Below are 23,308 nucleotides of genomic sequence, written 5' to 3' on the forward strand. Positions count from 1 at the left end.
AGAAGTTGAGGTGAATCGGGTTTTTCCATAGTGACGTGACGAGTAATTAAAAAGTAGGAGAACGGAACTAGAAGAATAACGGACAATACGCCTTAGAGGACGACGCTAGGCTAGCGACGACAGAGGACTGTGCCCTTTTTATTGTTCATTATTTTGTTAAAGTTATCAGCCTGCGTGATCAAGTATATTCTTGAATCATTCTGTTGTTGTGTCTTCTTTGAACTCGCATGCACCATTAACATATAGAATCATCAACAAAATAGACCATCAACAACACTAATCAGATTCACAAGTTATACGATTTTAAGGGAGAAAAACGAAAATAGATCTACTTAATATCCTAAAATGTCTAGAAAGAGGGTAAGGCTCGTGTTAGCTTGAATTTATGATATGTCGAGCTCAGGAATATAAACACTGCAGCTTCGGTCTATGGAGGAGTACAGGAATTTTAAGAATCAACAGAAAAGCTGTTTAACAGATGTGTATAACATTCACTTAATCTATGCGGTCAACATTCTTTTTTAGAAAATGCTTCTAGCCTAAAATTCTTGGTACAATGGAAATCATTTTTTCGTTCTAAAATTATAGCATCGTAGCGCATATTGTTGCTATTCAGCATTTGCTCAATTATGTCCCTTTATTTACACTATACATTCCTCTTGAGAGTTTTTAAAAATGTCACATTTCTCTCCCTTGGAAATGTGTTAATTTCTTTTCTTCCTTAAATTTATTTGTTTAAAACTACTGGAAAAGTAGAATCAAGTTAATGATTTTGTCTTGTATGTTTTAAAAATAGACCATTAATAGAAAACTTTACACACAAAAAAAAGTAAACTATAAAACTAAGTTTAGCATACAAGGACACTTTATTGTAGTCAAATAGTATTTTCATTTAAAACACACAAAAAAGTCATTAGTAAAACACACACACACACAATTCAGTTCACTACAATCACACACCTTCCATGTAAGTCTATCCAGAGCCAGTAAAGATCAAATTCAAAGTTTGAGCAGAGTGATGTATATATGTCCATAAAAACTATAAATACTGGTACATTCAAAATGAATTAACTTATTTGATAAAATACAGACGTTACTTCAAAAAAGATGACTATGTCCTAGTCCTACTGTGATAATATAAACAGAAGTTATGTTCACAAAAACTTAACATTATTGAGTTAGGACTTCAAAAAGGCAGCACACAAATAGACAACTTAAGATAATTACACTAACCATATATTAAAATTTAATTAAAACTTAAAGCTAACATAATAATTATGTACCTGTAACTTTAAAAGATTCTGTGATTCTTAGTCCCTATTTAAAATAAAGTGCTTACAATGTCCTGCTATAACTGATTCAGTACTAGTAGCCAGGCACAGTCAAGCTAAATATTTGTAAGAAGTTACAGCTTCAGCCTATATTTGTTCCCCTGGCAATCAAATAATTAAATAACTATAACCCAATGAAAACTTTTCACATGTAAATTATAAGTGAGTCTTGTGTGAATGTACATTTTGTTTTTTTTATAGTTATAATGTTTTGTTTGGTGTAATGCACAAATTGTAAGACTAATTTCCCTACGAACAATAAAGATAATCATTATTTTTATTATTAACATCTAAACATTGGAAGCCATATTTCAATACATTAAAACAAAGTCATGTCAACATTTTAAACCAGAAATGTATCAAATGTAAATTGAAATAAATGTAAACGTTATCCTTATTAAATAATTCTTATATGAAACTGATCATGATAAATGTGAATAAATCTTTTTTGCCTATTTTTGACAAGGGGAAACAAATATGTTTTAAAATATCATCTGACTTCAAAGGGAGGCTGAAACAGAAAACAGAGGCAGGTTCAGGAAGGAAATGGTTTGAGAATCAAAGGTGACTGGGATACATGTTTGCGAGAAGATTACCAATTTCAAACCCCTAATTATTTTTTTGTTTCCCCATCTATAATGATGTTACTCGCAAATACAAAGTTTCTCGTATGAATTTATTTTTTAAAATTCTGTTGGCAATGGAGAAATAAATCAATATTTTATAATTTCATCTTAAAATGTATCAGAAACCCATAGGGTTTTTAAGATAAATTGGAGCTGGATAGGACATACTTTGCAAAAACCAACTACAAATGTAGCAAGGCAGAAATTGATTAGAATCCACAGGAAAAGAGTGGGTAGCCATAAACAAAACTGGAAGAGGTAAGTCATCAGTGAAGCTGGGGATACTTGAATGACATGGGAGCAGATGAGTTTGGTTGAGAGGTGTGGCTGCAGCCCTATGCTCCTCCTGGGAGTACACAGGAATAAGTCAAGTCACAACAGGGGGATACACAGGAATAAGTCAAGTCATATAGTGTAGCATCACATACTAAAAATACTGATTACTAAAATTACATTATTCCCCTTAAGGAGCATGTTTCCCATGTTCATAGGATAGGTACACAAATATTGAAAAGGAAACATGACAGCACTCTAGCCTGATCAACAATGCTTGCAGACAATATAATCCTTTTTTTTTTCAGTGGTTTGTCTAGTATAAATATCATATCATTTTCCATATAACCTATTGTCCTCTCTCCATCACATTTTGGTGATCTTTCTTTCCTTAGAGGATTATTATGTATTATGAAAAGTATATATTATGAAAGAGATTGAATTTATTAAGTTAAGTCATTAAAAAACTATGAAATGAATGGAAGAATGTACAAAATATATAAATATATTTACAACACATGCTGCCAACTCTTGCTAGTTTATACTAGGGTAGAGTACTGAAAGCTTGGTTCAATGTGGAGCTCCATATTGTGTTCTGTTTTGTCATGAATACAGTACTGTACTTTATTGTTTTAGTTCAGAATACATCAGAGAATAAACTGATCCAATACCTTAAAACAAAGGAAAAGTGTGTACTTTTGGCAAGCATAGAACTTTTACCACAGAAAATTATCTGATAAGACAGGAAAAAAACAACAACACTTTATGAAGGAATCAAGATGTGTGTAATGAAAATAACAGCAAAAACTGGCCAACACTTGCCTGCCAGGGTATGGCCCAGTTATTGAGCACTGATTTATCAGGGCACATTATTTAAATTACACAATTATAAGACACCAGTGAACTAGCATCATGCTACTATGATCTATAATGTTTTTTTTAACACTGCTTTCACCGAAACATTTTCATTCCTTAGAAGTTTCATGGTGACTGTCCTTCAAGTAAAGAACACCACTAACAAAGATCATTATCACTAACAAAGATTATTATCACCTTTTAAAAAACTACAGGTCTGTTTTTATTTAACAATGCATTACAACGAACAGCAACCAACATCATTGTCAATATAAATCTATGTACAACATTTCCTGCTGTCACTGATGGTGATACAAATAAAAGCAATCATCTTCAGTGTCTGTAGCAACTATACACAAGAACTCGCGACATTTCCTGCAGTAGAAAAGGGACTTTCTGCGACACCCTTCCCTCTGACATCTTCTAGCCTTCCTCTTAGCCTTGGCAGGAAAATGATCATAGCAATCGAATCTTGAAACCCTGTTCACATCCACAAAATCTGTGATTTCTGAGCAAAGAGATTCTGAAATGGTTGCATAACATTTAGTAGGAATCAATGTGATGAGCAAATATGAAAAGCTATCAATAAACATTCAATACAACTCTTTCTTAACTCTAGTTGCCTTAAGTAAACTTATCACTAATAACTAGTTTCTTTGCCTATTCCTATTCATATTTGAAGAACCATATTATACCGATAAATATCACATAATTTGACGTAATGACAATCAAATGAGCATGCACTGGAAAACAGATGTCATGACAATCGACTAGATATGCACCAGAAAACAGATGTCATGACAATCGACTAGATATGCACCAGAATACTCATGTCGTGACAATCGACTAGATATGCACCAGAATACTCATGTCATGACAATCAACTAGATATGCACCAGAAAACAGATGTCATGACAATCAACTAGATATGCACCAGAATACACATGTCATGACAATCAACTAGATATGCACCAGAAAACAGATGACATGACAATTGACTAGATATGCACCAGAATACACATGTAATGACTATCAACTAGATATGCACCAGAAAATAGATGTTATGACAATCGACTAGATATGCACCAGAAAACAGATGACATGACAATTGACTAGATATGCACCAGAAAATAGATGTCATGACAATCGACTAGATATGCACCAGAAAATAAATGTCATGACAATCGACTAGATATGCACCAGAAAACAGATATGACAATGGACTAGATATGCACCAGAAAAAATTATGTGAATGTTTCTGTTGTGTTGTTTTAGTTTGAGAAAAAACTCCTTGTAATCACAACTAATGTTAAAGGATCAATAAAGCAGCCTTAGTCTTAGTATCTTAATCAGAACCGAAACTTTGATTAGTTCAAAATATTTGTAAAAAAAATAAAAAATTCCTTAATCTAACTTAATTTGTATTAAAAACAGAATCTCAAGAGTGCAAGACTCTGCCCTAACATCACTATACAAAGCCTTAATACAAGTATTCAATTAAAATTAAGCAACAATTAAAACATCTGTTTATGACAGTAAATGTATGAGCATGTGTCTATACTGAAACTGGTAGAAGGTATATCTATGGCAGAAAGTGGTAGAATATTTGCCAATAACTGCAAATTGTCAAAACTGCATCTGTAAGAGCAATGTTTATGCTAAATATGATGCATCCATTTGTTCTCTAGTTAAATATGTAAGCCTTACCATCTTCTGCTGTCTCGCAGGTCATGATCAGACTTTGTGTGAGTGTGTCTGTCAGTGCTGTATCTAAACACTCTTCTAATACTTCTTCCTTGACATCTATGTCCTGGTTGGAAAAAAATGTATCTTCTCTTCATTATCATTATTATTATAGCTTTTATATAGCACTACTTTCATGCTTATAGCATGCTCAGAGCGCTTTTTGGTCCAATCTCATTTGTGGACCAGTGGGGGGGAGGGGGTATCTAGGAGTTGGTTTTCCGAGCTGCCTTTAGGCGCTCAGTAAACACAACTCTGCCCGAGTAGGGTGTCGAACAGAATCCATAAATTTACAAAACTAACATTAGCCTTTAAAATGATTAAATGACATAGTTAAGTACAATATCTCTTTCAAACCTTGCACTTTATAGGGCAGATAAAGTAATGATTTTGTTTTTGTTACCCAGAAACGTCCTAAAAATCTGGAAATTCAAATTCTTCAGAAGCCAAGTGCAACGAAATGTTAAAAAAAAAAAAAAAAATTTTTTTGGGTGTTCAGGAATAGCTTCATAAATCTTGCCTCTACACTCTGCTGTATCCCAACAAGTCTGCAAAGGATATTTCTATTTATTCACTCATTTTAGAAGGCTAAAGCACATTAGTACAACAGGAGCTGTTAACAAAATATTAACATAAAAACTAAACTTACACAATATTCTTCTGTATATGATTCTTTAGCTGGCTGTGGTAATGTTACAGTAGTGTTATTATGAGAATCATTATTGATCTCATTTCTCAAGTCTTCTGTCATAACTGTTTCTTCTTCAACATTGCATGGTATATCTAAAAATGAATACAAAAAATTGGCAAAAGTGGTAGAAATAAACATTCAGGCAAAGAAAAGGCCTAACTCTAAAAAAATTATTTTTATTTTAACATGAGCCTGATCATTTCTAAGACATAAACATTACACCATTTCAATCTACTCAAGCATTAACCCAATGGGATTAAAAATAAATGTGTGATACTCGTAAATTCAATTTTGTTATTGCTAAGTATACATTTTGTGACACAATATCCAAAAGTATGCCAGGAATTTTTTACAACTAAATTTACTGGACAATAATTCAACATAGAATAATGAACACTTTAATAATTTAAATTTAAAGAACAGAATTAAACACACTTAAAGTAATCCAGGTATGAATTCTCAATATCAATGAATTCAAATAATAAATAAATAAACATTATAAGAATTGTAAATTAACAATGAACAAGTGAACCTTTAAGATTCAGTTGGAAGTAATTGCTAACCAATGTCAAACTTAAATTTCATGGCCACATCACAAGGTCCTCAGGGCTCGCAAAGACATTCCTTTAGGGAACAGTACCAGGAAATAGAAGAAGAGGAAGACAGAGAAAATGATTGGAAGACAACATAAAAAAAATGGACAAGCCTATCAGTGAATAAACTGCTATCCAAGAATAGAAAGGACGGTTGACAGATCTTGTGTGGTGCCCCTAACCCTAACCCCAATGATCCAATTGACTAAGGGATAGGTGAAGGTGAATTGGAAGTACAATTAAACTTTATCTCTCCCGAATTATTTAACTTTCTTCAATATTTATTGAACAGCCTTCCTGGTCTGTTATAATAGTTGGTTTTGTTATGGGGAATATAAATCATGAATATGTGTTCATAATTATTTAAACAATATTGCAAGTGCACTCATTAAACATTTTAAGGAAAAGCATATTTAAGAGTGACTTTTACAGTTATGAAATTTCGTTCCGAGATTTTAACACAGTTTTCTTATGCTAATATTTTCAATCAAGAATACTCAGACTATGGCCTGCAGATCATATCCAGCCCGTGCACCCAAGGCCGGTCCTACAGGTTGCGGGGCCCTATGCGAAACGGATTGCGCTGGGCCTAATTTGGGTTGTGATAAGGATAATAAGTATAATAAGTGAAAATTAAGATTTTGTATTAGATCTATATTTGTATGCTAGTGACAGGCTAGTGACAATTAAAGTAAATTAAGCATTTGAAGTTCTTGTTTTGGTTAAAATTCGACTTATTATTAAATTTTTATTAAATGAAAGCTGACAATGCCATTTTTTTTATCGAGAGTAGGATTGGCATTTTTCATATTGAATGACACATCGAAATGACAATTTTGTCTGTTATAAGATTTGCATCAGTTAACAGAAGATTTTAATAATCTCAGGACATTTTCATGACTTTTTCTTTTATTTTATAATTTCAGACCACCAGGAACCCTTGAATAATAAGTTTAAATGGTTTAATTTAATAATTTACACCTAGAATTCGTATTGCGCGGGGCCCACTGCGGCAGCATAGGTTGCAGTGGCCTAAGACCGGACCTGCATGCACCCACTGCAATCCGGCTTGTAGCTTCTGTCCACACTGCACAATGAAACTAATAAGGCTGGGCTCCAATGGACTTAAGGATTTTTTTGTGGTGGTGTTGCCCTTGACTGCAGGAAAGGTTTAAGGCCCCCAGTCCAAAAAAAGGTTGAGCACCTGATTTAAATTAGTGCCCTTGTAGCAGAACTGAAGCCATTCTGTTCTAAGATTTGAAAAGAGTGCCTTTCAAAGAAAAACTCACATTTCCATACTGACTCTGTCACTAGACTAGAACTTAACATTTCCTGAGAGAATGCAGAAAAATAATGAAGGCAAGGAAGCGATATACATCAGCTCAGAATCAAAGAACTTAATTTATAGTGGTCCTCAATACAGTACTGGGTTAGTTTTTCAACTGATTTTGCAATGTATTCTTGTTTTAGTAACTGCAATAAACTTCAACAAAGTTTCAGATATGAGAAGCTAAACCAAGTTCTAGATTTCATGGCAGTGTAATATGTAATGATAATTTAACCAAAAAAAAATACATTCAAATAAATTTACCTTGCTTGGGTGTTGAAGACTTCTGGTGGACTAGGTCAGTAGTATTATCTTTTAAGATACTTTTCAGAGTATAACAGTCAGTTCTGTGTAGAAGAGTATCTGTGCTAACAGGTTGACTCGGTTGGCTTACATGTGATTCCTGGTGAAAAAAAAAAAAATCAGACAAGATAAAGGCTCAAGCAATAAGTGATAGACTACAATCTAGAATTATTATCTATTAAAATCAATGTACTTGTTTTATTATTTTTTGATACTCTAGCACAAATTAAACAACAAATGTTTTTAGTTCACTGTCTAAATCTTAGCAAAGTATCTTTCATAAAGTTTGTTGCAAAAAATCAAAATGTTTAAGCAGTTCCTTGTATCATATTTTGGCTCAAGCCTGCATTCAATAAATACCTGTGACTCTAATCTCTTCAAGAAAAGAATACTTCTGCCACTTGGTTGCCTTTCATTATTCTGTCATATAAAAAAAATTTTTTGATAGTACAATTAATTGTCTTTCTTGGCAAATCAAATCAACTAATCCACCTGGATTTGACTAGTGAAATAAACTTGCTTAATGTAAACACTACAATTTGAATGTATTACACAAATGTAAAAAGATTTGCCAAACTCAAACCATATACACAACAAATAGCTGTGCCTAAACTCAAATCTCAAACTCACAACCCCCCAACACATACATACATACATGCTCTGAAAAATTCTTTGATGAAGTAGTTCTAGATGTAGCTCTAGCTCTAAATGAAGAAATACCTTTAATTTTTTTCTCCAATCAAATATAGATAAATAGATATTTCCTATTACACTTGAGTCTCTCACACATACATGTTCAATTAAAAAGTAGAATCGCTAGGAGTGGAAAATTTTTCAATTCATTTAGAGAACTTGCAAACTCATCAACATAAAAAATGGTTAGTTTATTCAAGAAAAAAAAAAAAGAAAAAAATCTTCTTATTTGTTTTATAAAAGTCAAAGAAGAAGAATTCGATAAAAGTCAGTATTGGCTTTTGATTTTATACACACAAAAAATAATGTCATAGAAAACAAAAATAAATACCTGTGATTTTAAAGTCTCCAAGATAAGTATTCCTTTAGGCCCCTTACTACTTGATGGTAGTATTACATTTCCCTTGCTTCTTGATGGTATTACATTACTCTTGCTTCTTGATGGTATTACATTACTCTTGCTTCTTGGTGGTATTACATTTCCCTTGCCTCTTGGTTGTATTACATTACTCTTGCTTCTTGGTCGTATTACATTACCCTTGCCTCTTGGTTGTATTACATTACCCTTGCTTCTTGGTGGTAATACTTTTTCTTTACTATTTGCTGGTATATCATTTCTCTTGCTGCTTGGTGGTATTTCATTACCCTATTTCAAAATATTTAAGCACTTTAGAAAAAATGGTATTTCTAAAATTATAACCATGCAATAAATGTAGAAAAATATCTAAATAACTAGTAGAAAAGTGATCCTACAAAAGGTATAAAAATGCAAATTCACTGGTCCTGTTTTTTTTTTCACAAATTTAAGTCAAACAATTACCTGCAACACAAGCCTCTCTGATTCACTGATGATCTGACTAGGCTGACTAATGGAGCATATGTCACTAACACTACCATCATTGGAAGACTAGAAACAAATATTGGTCTTTTAAAATGAATTAATCATAGTTCTACAATGATCAGACAAACTAATACATGTAATTATATATAAGATAGCTAATTGGATTATAGTCAATAAAAATATTTCTGGCTAACAAGTAAAACTATTTCAAAATATGAAATTGTGTGGACTATTAAAAATTAATTAAAATTGTGAATGTAGTTTTACTGAATCAAAAATGTATACAAAAAGCTCTAGAAAAAAATTACAATTAAAAATGTATCATTTAAATATTTTTTTTTTTAATCTTTGGTCAGTCTTTTAATAGAACTTATAGAAATATTGAGGAATCTACAGTAATTGTAAGTTACTTTACTAATTACATGTACTGTTTAAATTTTAGTACCCAAGAAATGAAATATAACTCAAGTTTAAAAACAACAAATTTAATCGTTTACCTTTGAAAGCTTAGAAGGAATGTTTTGTGAAGAATTACTTGACTTTGTTCCAAAGTCTATTTCTGCTAAAACCTAGAATGAGAAATTTTTACAACTTTACGATAGCATGTTAATTAAGATCAAACAACTGAATCTTAAGGAATTAGTTCTTGATCCAAACGTTATATTCAAAGTGCCGATCAGCAGGCGACCTGATTAGATTGTTACATAATTATCAGCATTTACTATTCTTCTTTTCATGTCAGTGCTATTGTTATTCAGGGAGAATGAAAACGTTTCTAGTTGTATGGGCTACTGTATTAGTGTGCATGCTAAGAACCAGTGTTTCAGTGCGAATGACAAATAATACGATCATGAATGATTTTAAGTACACACATAAACTGCAATGAGCCTATGAGCATACAGACAATAGGTAATAAATATAGCCGTACAGGAGGAGCTCAGGTTAAAATGAGGACAATATGAAGAGTTGCCTCCCATTGTACTTCCTAGGCAATGTTAGCTACTTGAATAATGGACAGACTAGATTGGTGCTCCAAACATTTCTACCTATTCCTTGAAAGCTCAATCCCACTACTTCGGTAGACTTGGATGCGTTTTATTTGTATATAGCAGATAGAATTATAGATAGTGGTAAAGCCAGGGGGGGGGGGGGGGGGGGGGGGGGGCTGGCTGCTTACGTAAACAAACAACATTGGCATGCTAACTATCACAAGTAAAACTAAGGTATGCCACTGATATTGAGTTATGTACTTTTTCCTTGTCATTCTTCTTCATTATCGGCTAATGTGTATGACTGATAATGAACTATTATGTAAAAATAAACTTAAAGAGTTTACATAAATTTACTTCATACCAGTATTTGTTTACATGTATAACCCACAGGCAACAGAGGGGACGCAACAGAAACATATACTAGACAACATAGAACATGAGGAGGCTGAAGAACCTGACTCTGACTCATTAAGGGTAACTTATAATCATCTGTCATTAGCTTAACTTTTGCTGAAATATAGTTAAAATGTTTCTTGTGCAAAAAACAGAACTCTAGGATTCAAGTATATATTGTCAGTTATAGTCCCAAATTTTTTTACAACAGAAAATTACCTGTATGAGTAAAGGTTGGAAAAAGATGACTAGGAAAATAATATTTGGGTTCAATTGTTACTCTTAAAATGAAAAATTTCATATGAGTTTTAAATTTTCCAAAACAAAGTTTTTCTGAAAATAACTAAGAAAAATTTGTGTGCAATTACATATAAACTCTGTCGCCATATTGACTTTTCTGTTTCAAAATGTCATCTTTTCATCTGGAAAGGGAGCTAGAGTGAAACCGTTAATCACTCAATCAATCAAACGTTAATCCTTTTTATAATTTCTGCTAATGATAGCATTTGGCATTAAATAGGGGGTGGGGCGACTCGATAAAATAATTTAAATTAGTAATTAATAATAAATTATACTAGTGACAATTTTTTTTATTTTGTAATACCGGTACAAAAAGAAAAAAGTATTGGTTTGTCGGATGGGCGGAAGGCAATTGCATGTATCACCCCTCACACCTGGTACAACCCTTTTTCATTTTATATTTACTAATGATAAAATTTGAGATCAGAGTGTGTGCAACATAATGTACAAATGGGTTAAAACATCATATGTACATACAGCTTATATTATATAGATAAGACCCGCCCCCCCCCCATTCAGAGGGCTAGAGTGGGGAGGGTAGTAGAAGCAAGTGCCCCCCCCCCCACCTCACTGAATCAGCTAAGATACCAGATGTGTAGTGACATAATATAAAAATTATATAGTAATTCAACTAATTTTCTTCACAAACTATGATTTCTAATTAAAAGGAGGACCGCCCCCCCCCCCCCCCCCCCCCACTCAAAGAGTTTAGGTGGGAAGGGCAGTATATAGATGTATTTACCCCTCCTACCCCACCCAATAGGCTAAAAGGGGAACGACATAATGATCAGTTTAAGTATCAATAACAAGTTTTAATTACACAGATATTTAATTGATTCCGTTAACAGGCTGTGATTTCTACAAATAAATAGGATCGCCCCCCCCCCCCCCCCCACTTAAAAGTTTATGGTGGGGGGAGGGGCAGGATTGATGCCATCGCTACCTCCCCATCCCACCAAATCGGCCAACATACTAGAGGGGGGGGGGGGGGGGGCGAAATAATCTAAAAGTAGGTTGAAATACAAATAAATAGTATATATTATTAATATACCTAATAAATTTGTATACCAATTGTGTCATTTCTTTTAAAATTCGTCTGCCCCCACCCTCCCCGCCAGTGGTTAGCTTCTGCCCTAACATAGCTGAAACCACCACAACTGTCAAATCTTGTATATCCAGTTCTATGAAAATATGATCATACCACCAAAAATTGTTTAAAATGATTCCTCAGACTTAGATCTAGATTCAGAGTGACCAAATCAAAAATGTATTCATGATCATAAGATTACTTGATGAAACTTACTCGAAGTCGCTCTCTTTTAAGAACAGCGCCTCTTATTTTGGCTGTTTTTGTTCCAACTGGTCCATTTGAAGTTTTGTCAAAGTCTAAATCAAGCCCCTTTCTATTGTTACCTGAATCTAAAGCTGTGCATAGGTCTTTGTGTGGAAAGTTGAAATTACTAGGAATCGTTCCAGGAATCAAACTTAGCTTAACTTTTTTAATTTGTTCTTCTGGCAATAATATTGACCTTAAAAAAGATGGACGAGTTCTTAATTCAAAGTCAGTTTCATTGAAATGGTCACTACATAACGCAGCTGTAGAGCTAGGATTAAAATTAGCTCTCTTGGTTTTAATTATCCATTTTTTACGTAATACTGGATCTTTAGGAAACGTGAAGAAATGTTTACCGAACGTTAAAGCACTATTCTTGCATCCATACGCACTACAGGTATTAACCATTGTTAATTAATATTTTGGGGTCTAGAAGTCAACTCATCTAGCTAGACTAGATCTTTATTTTCTATAGGCCGATTTAGTTAGATCTAGTCTAGATCTAGAGACACACTCGGGCTGACTCGGGGTAGGTCTTAGTCAAGACATTCAAGCTATTGACGTCAGGACAAGTAAATAAAGAATTTTATCTAAAAATATGTGGGCCAGGCATACTTAAAAAAAAAAAACTACGATTTTGATTTTAAAAATACCCAGAAAAAAGGAAACGAAATCATGAGCTAGAGATCTATATAGACATAGATCTAGATCTCAATCTATTGGGTTTAGATCTAACACCCGTTGTATAGATTCTGTGTAGGCTGGAGATCTTTAGAAGAAAATTCTCAAAAATAAGTCTATAATAATACGTTAAAATAAGAATGTTCCTTCAAAAGAATTAAGATCTAGATCTATAGAAATTTAACTAAGTAACAGGCAGAGGCGTAGCTAGCCATGTGCAAGTGGTGCGGGCTGCACTGATATCAAGTGATGATAGGGACATCAAAATAAGGATAAACTTTCTTAGTAAAAACAACACATTGTTCATACATGAACAAAGACTAACTGATTCGTTTGAAAAAGTTAATTACAAATTTGACTATTTAGCTACTTTATTAATTTCCCATGTTATTCTTACTGGAATTAAATGTAAGCTGTAGACCAGCTTGAGTCATCTCTCAATGCAAAGCTTTTTTTCCCACCCACTTTCTTCTGAGGCACTTACTACATGTTGCTATTTCATTGTTGGCAGTTATGCTGGTTTCATCTAGATCAGGGGTTCTCAACCCATGGGTCACGACCCTCTTGGGGGTCGATTGACGATTTTCCAGGTCGCCTAAGACCATCGAAAATATGGATTGTTTTTGTCTACTCTTTTATTGCTGTGTGGGTGGGGGTCGCGGCAGAGTGGGGGATTGTAAAAAGGGGGTCACCGAGCTTAAAAGGTTGAGAATCGCTAATCTAGATCTAGAGCTTATAGATAATTGTCATAGTTTATTTTCATTTCACTGATTCTTTTAAGTTTCAGTCATTTTGAAAAATAATTCACTGCTTCTTGTAAATTTGTATGACTACTGAGCATTGACAATGATATAAACATTTTTGATGCTAATTATCTGTTGTTTTTTCTTCTATGTTTTATTTTTCAGCACTAACTCACCTCACCATCACCTATCCCTTAGTCTGTTGAATCAATGGGGCACCACACAAGATCTGCCAACCGTCTTTCTCTTTCCTTTCTGTCCATATTCTTGGATAGAATTTCATTCAATGACAGCCTAGGCCTGTCCATCCTTTAATGTTATCTTTCCATCGATTCCTCTATTTTCCCTTTGTTTTTCATGGTACTGTTCCATCTGGAGAAAGGTCTTTTCAAGCCATGAGGGCCTTGTGATGTGGCCATAGAGTTTGAGTTTACGTTTCTTGACTGTGGTTGGCAGGTCATTGTGTGGTCCAATTACATATATCATTAACTAGTTAAATGTAATTCTGTATTGTAAGCAACATTATGGTCATTACTCAACACTGAATAGTCATATTGTTTGCTAGCTTAGACGGAGAAATGATCTCAGGTTAAAATAGTTGACAGTATGGAATCTTTGTAAGGATACAAATCTGATAATGCTACCTGGAAATAATCATATATTTCATTCCTTTTCTCTCAAAGCAGAATCTGGCACTTAATGGGCAATACAAACAAGTTAAAGAAGAATTGTAAAGACCAAGGTAATTTCTCAGAGTTTGTGAAATTACTACCCAAGTATGATCCACATTATTAATGTCATTTTATTATCTGCTTGAACTATGGCAGGAATTCGGGCTGCTGAAGCTGAGCTTTTCATAGAAACTTTACACAACCTAAGTTTAGATCAAATCATTAAAAAGCCAACTAGATTAAACAACACATTAGATCTCTTCTTAACCAACAGACCTGGATTAGTAGTTGATTATGATATTATCCCTGGTCTATCAGACCATGAGATCATAAAAATACACAGTCAGATAAAAGCAGTAGCCAATACAAAACCCAAAAGAAAAATCTTACTCTGGAATAAATGTAACCTAACACAACTACACCAAGCTGCATTAAACTTTCAACAAACATTCTTATTAGAAAAAGACATTAACCAACCAGTCGATGACCTCTGGAATTTTATTAAAAACCATCTTAAAAGCATTATAGAAAATCAAATACCAACTAAATACACATCAAACAAAATAAATAAATGCTGGTTTAATAATAGACTAAAGAAGCTTTGTAAACAGAAGGAAAACCTATATAGAAAATTTAAAGAAACTAATGCAGAAAGAGTTTACAAAAAGTATATAAAAATTAAACACTTAACCCAAAAAGTAAGCAGACAGCTGCAGAGTGAATACATAAACAATGTAATATCTAAAGACAACAACAAAAACCTATGGTCATACATTAAGTCTAAGAAAATGGAAACAACAGGCGTAGCGCCATTAAAAGATGAACATAACATAATACATAATGATAATGAAACTAAAGCAAACATTCTAAACAAATACTTTGCATCAGCATTCTCAGCCCCAGGAGACAAAGACATATTACTGAATTTGAACCAAGTAGACAACATAGAAGATATAGTAGTACAAGAAAATGGAATTCAAAAACTATTAGCCAACACCAAACCAAATAAAGCTTCTGGACCTGATGGTATTCCAGCTAGATTACTCAAAGAACTAAGTAATGAGCTAGCCCCAGTGTTCAAAATACTCTTTCAGGCTTCACTTAACCAGGGCAGAGTACCAAAGGACTGGAAAGAAGCTAATGTCACCCCCCTATTTAAAAAAGGAGAAAAATCTGACCCAGGAAACTACAGACCAGTATCACTTACCAGCATCACATGTAAAATCCTAGAACACATAATATGTAGCAACATCATAAACCACTTAGACAAACATAATGTCCTCACACCATACCAACATGGCTTTAGGAAATATAGATCATGTGAAACACAACTAATAGGACTAATTGATGATTTTTCAAAAGGTTTAGATAATAGTGAACAAATAGATGCTATCTTACTAGATTTTTCTAAGGCTTTTGACAAAGTTCACCACCATAGTTTGCTTAAAAAATTAAAATATTTCGGCATTAATGGTCCACTGCATCAGTGGATTAAAGACTTTCTGATAGGGAGAGAACAAACTGTAATAATAAATGGCTCTAAATCAACACCGATAACAGTAAACTCAGGTGTACCTCAAGGAACAGTCTTGGGTCCACTACTATTTTTAATTTACATAAATGATTTACCAAATTGCATTACTTCAGGAACAAAAGTCAGATTATTTGCAGACGATTGCATAATATATAGAACAATAAAAACAACACAAGACACAGATATTTTACAAAGAGAATTAGATGAATTACAGAAATGGGAATCAAATTGGAGCATGTCTTTCCACCCAGAAAAATGTCAGTTGTTAAGAGTAACAAAAAAACTAAAACAAATTAATTCCACTTATCTTATTCATGGCAAACCAGTAACACAGACTAAAAACGCAAAATACCTAGGTGTTATAATAAATGAAAAACTGTCATGGAATCCACATATTGATGAAACTACAAAAAAATCAAACAAAGCATTAGGATTTATTAAAAGAAATTTCTATAAATCAAATAAGAACATAAAACTAAAATGTTATTTAACCTTGGTTAGGCCAATAATAGAATATGCATCCTCTGTTTGGGACCCCTCAACTCAAGAAAACATTAAGAAACTAGAACAGACACAAAATAGAGCAGTGCGATTCATAACAAACGAATATTCACATTTGACTAGAGTAACACCTTTAATAAAATCACTAAATTTAGAAAGCCTTCAGGACAGAAGGCTCAAAAGTAAAGTAGCAATCATACATAAAACACTGAACCATAATCTTCAAATACAAAAACAAAATTTAATAAAATACTCTGAAAGACACAAAGATAAAGGCACATTCCTCGTCCCATATGCTAGGACAAATTTGTACAAATACTCCTTCTTCCCTAGTGCTATTAGAGCATGGAATGGGTTGCCTGAGCTAGCCAGGAAAACCAGTGACTTGGCAGAATTTAAGTCATTGGTTAATATGCATGACTAAATGCATGACGCGTAGGACGTAATCATCTTCTTTTTTGAAGTAACGTCTGTATTATATAAGATAAGAAGATAAGATAAGAAATCAATTCAGTAACATTTTTTGGTACACTGAATTTATAAAAATTTTTCTAACTTCATCACACCACTAACATGTCCTCACTAAAACAAACGGTTGGTTACAACCTAAATTCAAAGAGACATTGGCTAGTACAGATGAAAACTCTTCTACTAGGTCTAAGGCAGACGGATTGTAAGTTGCTATGCAGTCTTCATTTTCTTAACTCCCTTGGGTTTTTGGCCCCTGTACCAACTGAAATAAAGGATGTGTTAAGTATACATTAAAAAACAATGATTGTCAATTCAAGACTTATGCATTTAAACCAAAAGCATTAAAAACATTCTTAACTTGTAGTAAGGACGACATCAGTGGAGCAAGTTTTACCTTTTACGAAAGCATGTGCTTAGATCTGGTGGTTAGCAGAACTTCAAAGACGTATTGGCCACACGAAATTAAAGAATGCCAGATGAAAAACATGGAGAACAACTGAAGCGACAACAAAAAAAAGTACAGACCTTCATCAACAGAAGCCTGAGAAATACCCTAAAAATACACTGGTACGACAAAGTAGAAAACACCAAACTGTGGGAGATGAGTGGACAGAAAATATAGAAGTGCAGATCTTAGAGAGGAAGTGGAGATGGATTGGTCACACCCTTAGAAAAGATACCAGCAACAACAGAGCTAGGCAGGCCTTAGAGTAGAACCCCCAGGGAACAAGACGCAGAGGAAGACCAAAAAGGACATGGCTACGCAGTGTACTAGAAGAAGCCGAGAGGATCGGGAAGAGCTGGGAAACCATAAAAAAAACTAGCAAGAGACTGTGGAGAGTGGCATGTTTTTGCCAAGGCCATATGTTTCATGAGGAACCCAAAGGAATGATGATGATAATGATGAGATGAAAAAGTTAAAGATTCTGTATTAACAAACAAGAAAGAGCTATGGATGGAAATTTTCTTGGACGGGATAATTCCAGAAATAATCAGCTGAGATGAGCACATCATGATAGCAAAACTGACAAAAACGAATTTCATCTCCTTCAACAATTTGTCACTGTTTTTTGAACTTCTGAATCAAGGACCTGTTTGAGATCTTGAGTTTTATATAAAAAAACAACAATATATCAGCTAGATATTTCTTTTCTAATTTTTAAATCTAGTAATAACATCCTCTAGAAAAGATCAGTGATGGGTAAACCTTTTTTTAGGAATGGGCCTAAAAACTATAAAGACTAATTTCGGTCAAAGATTTCAATCATCTTTCATTAGCTCAACACTTGCCAACATATACTCAACATGTTAATTGTCCCACAAGGCACAACAAAACCTTGGACATGTGTTATAGCAACATAAAAATGGCTTACACATCTCAATCGTTATATCCGCTCGGAAAGTGGGACCACACAATGATCCTTCTTACACCCATGTACAAACCAGTTTTTAAAACAACAAAAGCCGAAGTACAGTCCATCCAGTCATGGTCGGACGACACTGTTTTACAGCTAGCTACAAATTTGTCTGGAGCAAACAGATTAGGACATGTTTGTAAACAACTGCCCAGACAGATGAACTTATCACAACTGTTATTTCGTACATACAGTTCTGTGAAAACATGATTGTACCAAAGAAGAAAATTAAAACATTCAGTTATAATAGACCCTGGATGACCAACATTAAAACTTAACATTCTGTCGTCATCGAGAAGTACATAGAAGTCTATTTATAAAGCGCTGGTTATGAGTATGTATGTGTTTTTCGTGTGTGAATGTTGTTCGTATGTGTGCATCTATATTGTTATTGTACAGTAGTTACGCTTAGGTTGTCAATTGTAGTCAAACCGAATTTCCATTTGATTTGATCAATAAAAGTTATCTTATCGTTTAAATTATTATAAAATGAAGTACAAGAAATTCAGTATATCAGATTTAAATGAAATTAAACAATCCATATCATGTATATAGGCCTATTGTCTTTAATCTAGATTAGAATATAGATGGGCTTGGGTCCCAGATTATGAGATTTAAAAAAAATTAAAATTGTTCTTAATACCGGTATTCAGTATTTCATAATCTAGATCTAACTGATCAGTAACATATTAGATCTTGTAGATTCATTAGACTGAGTCTAGTAAAAAGCTAATAATACCTTCAGTGCATTACGTTTCACTAGAGCCTTAGATTTTCTTTTTGAATCAGAGTATGTCTCAGTAGCGTCATTTATTGAATTCTTTGGCCTGGAAATCGAATGTATAGTTGGTACTGCATCTGGTCTTAACTTTAATTTTTTTTCAAATCCCATTTCCACAGGCATGAAGTTAATGAAACAGCTTCTCTCAAAATGGTTTGAGCATAAGCAGGAATTAGCAAATGCCTTTGTAAAGTGTTTGCTTTTCAGCCGAACAAATTTTTCCCATTTTACCCTGAAACCTTTGTCTCTTGGAAAAAAATGAAATGTGACATTAATGTTTGTGTCAGCATACTTGTTGATTTTCTCTTTGTAATTGGAACTAGTGCAACAAGCTGAAGAACAGTACTTCATGTTCTCCTTTAGTTTAAGTCTTTTAGGTAGATTTTAGTAGATCTATAATCTATATGGATCTAGAGTCTTAATTATTTATTTATTAATATTAATATAGACTATAGAGAGGTCTAGATCTAGAATTAAGAATATTATTATTTATTTATAAACAAAGCCAAAGGCAGCTAGATTATTTATATAAATGATAAATGAAAAGAAAAAATCATGCTTGGACTTGGAGACTGGCAGTCAGTGAAAAATGAATAATGTAATCTGCTAGGTTTATCAGTTAATTAATTATTCAACGTAATTCAGTTATAGATCTAGATTTAACTATTCTAACTACTGTGAACTGTGCCGACTGTTGTTTCAGTAGTTTAGGAAAGTCTTACGTCACTTCATTCGAAACTAAAAAAAATCTCGCATTACCCCGTTTTTTTTTTTTTTGTTTTTTTTTTTTATACAGATTTAAAGAATTAACTGTCTAATTTATTTAATATAAATGTTTCTGAGCATCTAAATAAAAAAAATATATAATTTTACTAACAACTCAAATTTAAAAAACCATCGGAGTTTTCCTTTGAATAAAATTTAGATCTAACTTTCACTTTACACTTTTCATTGGTGAAACATAAAAATGAAAATTCGCAATATTACTAAAAAGAATTGTAACTTGTATCAAAACTTTAATTTTTACTTGTGACTAAAATTTTTATTTTTAATTATTATTATAACACATGTGTCGGGCCAGGTTAAACCTCTATGCAGGCCATTCTTTGCTCATCACTGATCTAGATCTATACCGTTTAATCAAGATTTTTCATTTAAGTCTTTTGAACACTGTGCATGTCAGATACAGAGTACAGAGATAGTTAAATTGGTTGGACTCTAATTCAAGATCTCAAATATTATTTTTTTTTAAGAAAAACTTTTTTTTTAACAAATAGGCAGTTTGTTCTATGCTCTAATGGAACTTGGAAAAAAAATGTACTTGCATTGCTTTGTTTTTTTCTGGAATATGAAAAAAGAAATAATGTAATGACACTAGTCTATAATTCCTGACTATAATATGTAGGCCTAACTATTTTCAGTTCCTCAGACATCAGTAATCTTAAATTTGACCTGAAAAAGTTTCCAATTTCTTTGAATAGCTATTTTTAATGTAAGACCATAGATTTTCAACATGCTGTTATCTGCTGAGTATTGTGTGTGTGGGGGGGATTAGCTTAATTTTAGGGCACCTTTTGTATTTTCTTTAAATTTCTTAAGTAAGTTTTAAGTGTTTCTTAAAATTAGTATTAAATCAAGATTTTTTTTTTAATGATTACTTAATTAGTATTTTATTGTTCATAGTATTTGTCAGATGACTTTCAATGTTATTCAAGAGGTCATCAATTGCTTAATTTTAATGTTTTGAGTAGTATAATGTTTTTAAAAGCATTTTCATCAGTCAATGATAGTAGCTATACTGTTAGTAAAACTTGTAAGTAATAGTTGTTCATATAAAATTCTGCACTCTTTCTTTAACTTTGAACTGCAGGACACTGCTGTCTTTATTTTTAAATAAATGTTATAATAAAAAGATAAATAGAACAACCTATACAGGTATATTATATAAAAGCTATAATAATAATATTATTATTGTAGTAGTAATGAAGAGGTGAACAATTGTAGTCAAACTGAATTTTCATTTGTTTGAACCATGACTTTAAGGTAGAGAATTAATACAATTTTTATAGGTACATTTATTAAGTTCATATCAGTGACTTAAGCAGTATCAAATACCAAGCTATATATATAGGCTGCTAAGATATATAATTTATAGACATCGTAAAATTACACAAATATATCAAACATTGTTACAATTTATAAAAAAAAATAAAGGTGATATCTTTGATTTTAATAGCTATAGAGGCATTTCACTGCTTAGCATAGTTGAAAAGGCTTATGCAAGAGTAATATTAAAACGACTGCAGATTTTGTTTGAACGAGTTAACAAGTCACAGAGTGGCTGTAACATACATGCATCAAGAGCATAGATTTAACAGGTTTCACCTGTGCTGCCTGGGACATATGTGTGTATCTCTTGGAGGGATCCTATCTCCAGTCAGGAAAGTTTGATTTTGGCCAATAGGCTTACACAAAGTATCAATAGGATCTTTTGACACAGAGAAGACTAATTAAGCAAACTTGGATATAATGTCCCCCGCATATGCCAAATGGAAGAGTTTGTGGAGAGAGTCAGACCCAAGGAATTTTAAGACTACCCTTCAGAGATGTCTGCAAGCAGGATCATTTTCAGGAACAATGTTTTGTGCAAGAATAGTTTTAACTTTAGATTTACTTGAGATTGATGCAAGACCATGCAATATGTCTGATAAGACCTAGAATTAAATCATGAATAATAAACAGCCCATACATTTTAATATTATAATACTTTACATGCCTTTAAAGTTTACCATCATAATGTTATAGAATATATGTTATAGAGACATGTTTAGCAAAGAGGTCTATAGATTATAACAGGCTCAATTATAATATATTTTTAGACTAATGCTAATTTAAGTCATTTCATCAGTAAAATCACTAAATTTAGAAAGCCTTCAGGACAGAAGGCTCAAAAGTAAAGTAGCAATCATACATAAAACACTGAACCATAATCTTCAAATACAAAATTTAATAAAATACTCTGAAAGACACAAAGATAAAAGCACATTCCTCATCCCATATGCTAGGACAAATTTGTACAAATACTCCTTCTTCCCTAGTGCTATTAGAGCATGGAATGGTTTGCCTGAGCTAGCCAGGAAAACCAGTGACTTGGCTGAATTTAAGTCATTGGTTAATATGCATGACTAAATGCATGACGCGTAGGACGTAATCATCTTCTTTTTTGAAGTAACGTCTGTATTATATAAGATAAGATAAGTCTATATTGTCATTAAAAGCAAATTTAATTTTAAAGTTAACTGCATTCCCCATTAATCTTCAAATCTAAAACTAGCCTTATTAATTTTAAAAGTTTACATCTTACCCTCTGGCGCTCTCTTTTTTCAAATGCTTTTCTGGGTCTTATGCTATCTTCAAAATCGTGGTTTGACAATAACTTCCTTTCGCCCCCAGCAGTGTATAAATTATATTGAAATTTACTGGGCACAGTACCTGGGAGCAATCTAGGCAAAACAGCTTTTATTCTTTCTTCCGGCATCAATATAGACCTTAGGAAAGAAGGTCGAGTTTTTAGTTCTAAGTCACTTTCCTTAAAGTGCTCACTGCAAAGAACTGCCAATTTACTTGGTCTAAAATTTTCTCGTCTGGTCTTAATTATCCATTGTTTTCGCAAATTATCATCATAAGGGTAACGAAAAAAATGAATGCCTGGCGTCAGGCCGCTGTTTTTGCAGCCAAATGCGCTACAGTATTTAACCATATTTTAAAATTCTTTATACCGGTAATGCGGCGGTATTCGATAAAAAGAGAATTTAAAGATGTGTTGATGCTTAAGACTAACACATGTAGACTGTAACACAAGGTGTAGCAAGTGGACTTAATAACATTTAACGAAGGACAAGGTACTGTTGACTGGATCTGGGTTAAGCTAGCTAACACTAGCACACTAATTTCACCTAATTTCCACCCTCTGACGTCACGTTCCTGTGTAGTGAAGTAGCTGCTACTTAACGCATCTCGAATAGCTACGAGATTTTATGTCATTTTTGTGTCCTAAAACCGTACATTAAAATGATAATATCTAAACTATTGCTTAAAAGTTACGTAAGATACTTATTATAGAGCTGTTTTTAAGCATTAAGTTACTGCTAACAAGTATTGAAACGGTTTGTGTTTTGACCCCAAAGCTCTGGACCCTGGACTTTTAACCAATCATT

At 33.1% G+C, this 23,308-nt stretch overlaps 1 protein-coding gene across 3 annotated transcripts; it reads right to left on the reverse strand.

Annotated features, from left to right (window-relative positions):
- Positions 1 to 847: 847 nt before the first annotated feature.
- LOC106066865 (uncharacterized) lies at positions 848 to 22,869 on the reverse strand. 3 transcript variants are annotated; one of them, XM_056008710.1, is made up of 9 exons: positions 22,456 to 22,869; positions 9,774 to 9,845; positions 9,256 to 9,342; positions 8,767 to 9,081; positions 8,103 to 8,162; positions 7,704 to 7,842; positions 5,478 to 5,611; positions 4,793 to 4,895; positions 848 to 3,608 (listed from the first exon to the last, which is right to left on the reverse strand). In XM_056008710.1, exons 1-9 carry the CDS (start codon positions 22,849 to 22,851, stop codon positions 3,385 to 3,387), a joined length of 1,530 nt encoding a protein of 509 aa, XP_055864685.1. In that variant the 5' UTR covers positions 22,852 to 22,869; the 3' UTR covers positions 848 to 3,384. The 3 variants fall into 3 exon arrangements, with proteins under 3 accessions (XP_055864685.1, XP_055864686.1, XP_055864683.1); XM_056008711.1 differs by lacking the exon at positions 22,456 to 22,869 and adding an exon at positions 19,050 to 19,526; XM_056008708.1 differs by lacking the exon at positions 22,456 to 22,869 and adding an exon at positions 12,265 to 12,807.
- Positions 22,870 to 23,308: the final 439 nt, after the last annotated feature.

The sequence above is a fragment of the Biomphalaria glabrata genome, chromosome 13 (assembly GCF_947242115.1).
Source record: "Biomphalaria glabrata chromosome 13, xgBioGlab47.1, whole genome shotgun sequence".
Classification (NCBI taxonomy): domain Eukaryota; kingdom Metazoa; phylum Mollusca; class Gastropoda; family Planorbidae; genus Biomphalaria; species Biomphalaria glabrata.

Bases quoted from the DNA above. Each gene is read 5' to 3' on its own strand.
- LOC106066865 (XM_056008708.1), bottom strand. From the start codon at position 12,702: ATGGTTAATACCTGTAGTGCGTATGGATGCAAGAATAGTGCTTTAACG. The intron at 8,163-8,766 runs GTATTTATTTTT...TTTATATGACAG, and splicing joins TGGAGACTTTAAAATCACAG to AATAATGAAAGGCAACCAAG. The intron at 5,612-7,703 runs GTAAATTTATTT...ATTCATTTTTAG, and splicing joins GTCTTCAACACCCAAGCAAG to ATATACCATGCAATGTTGAA.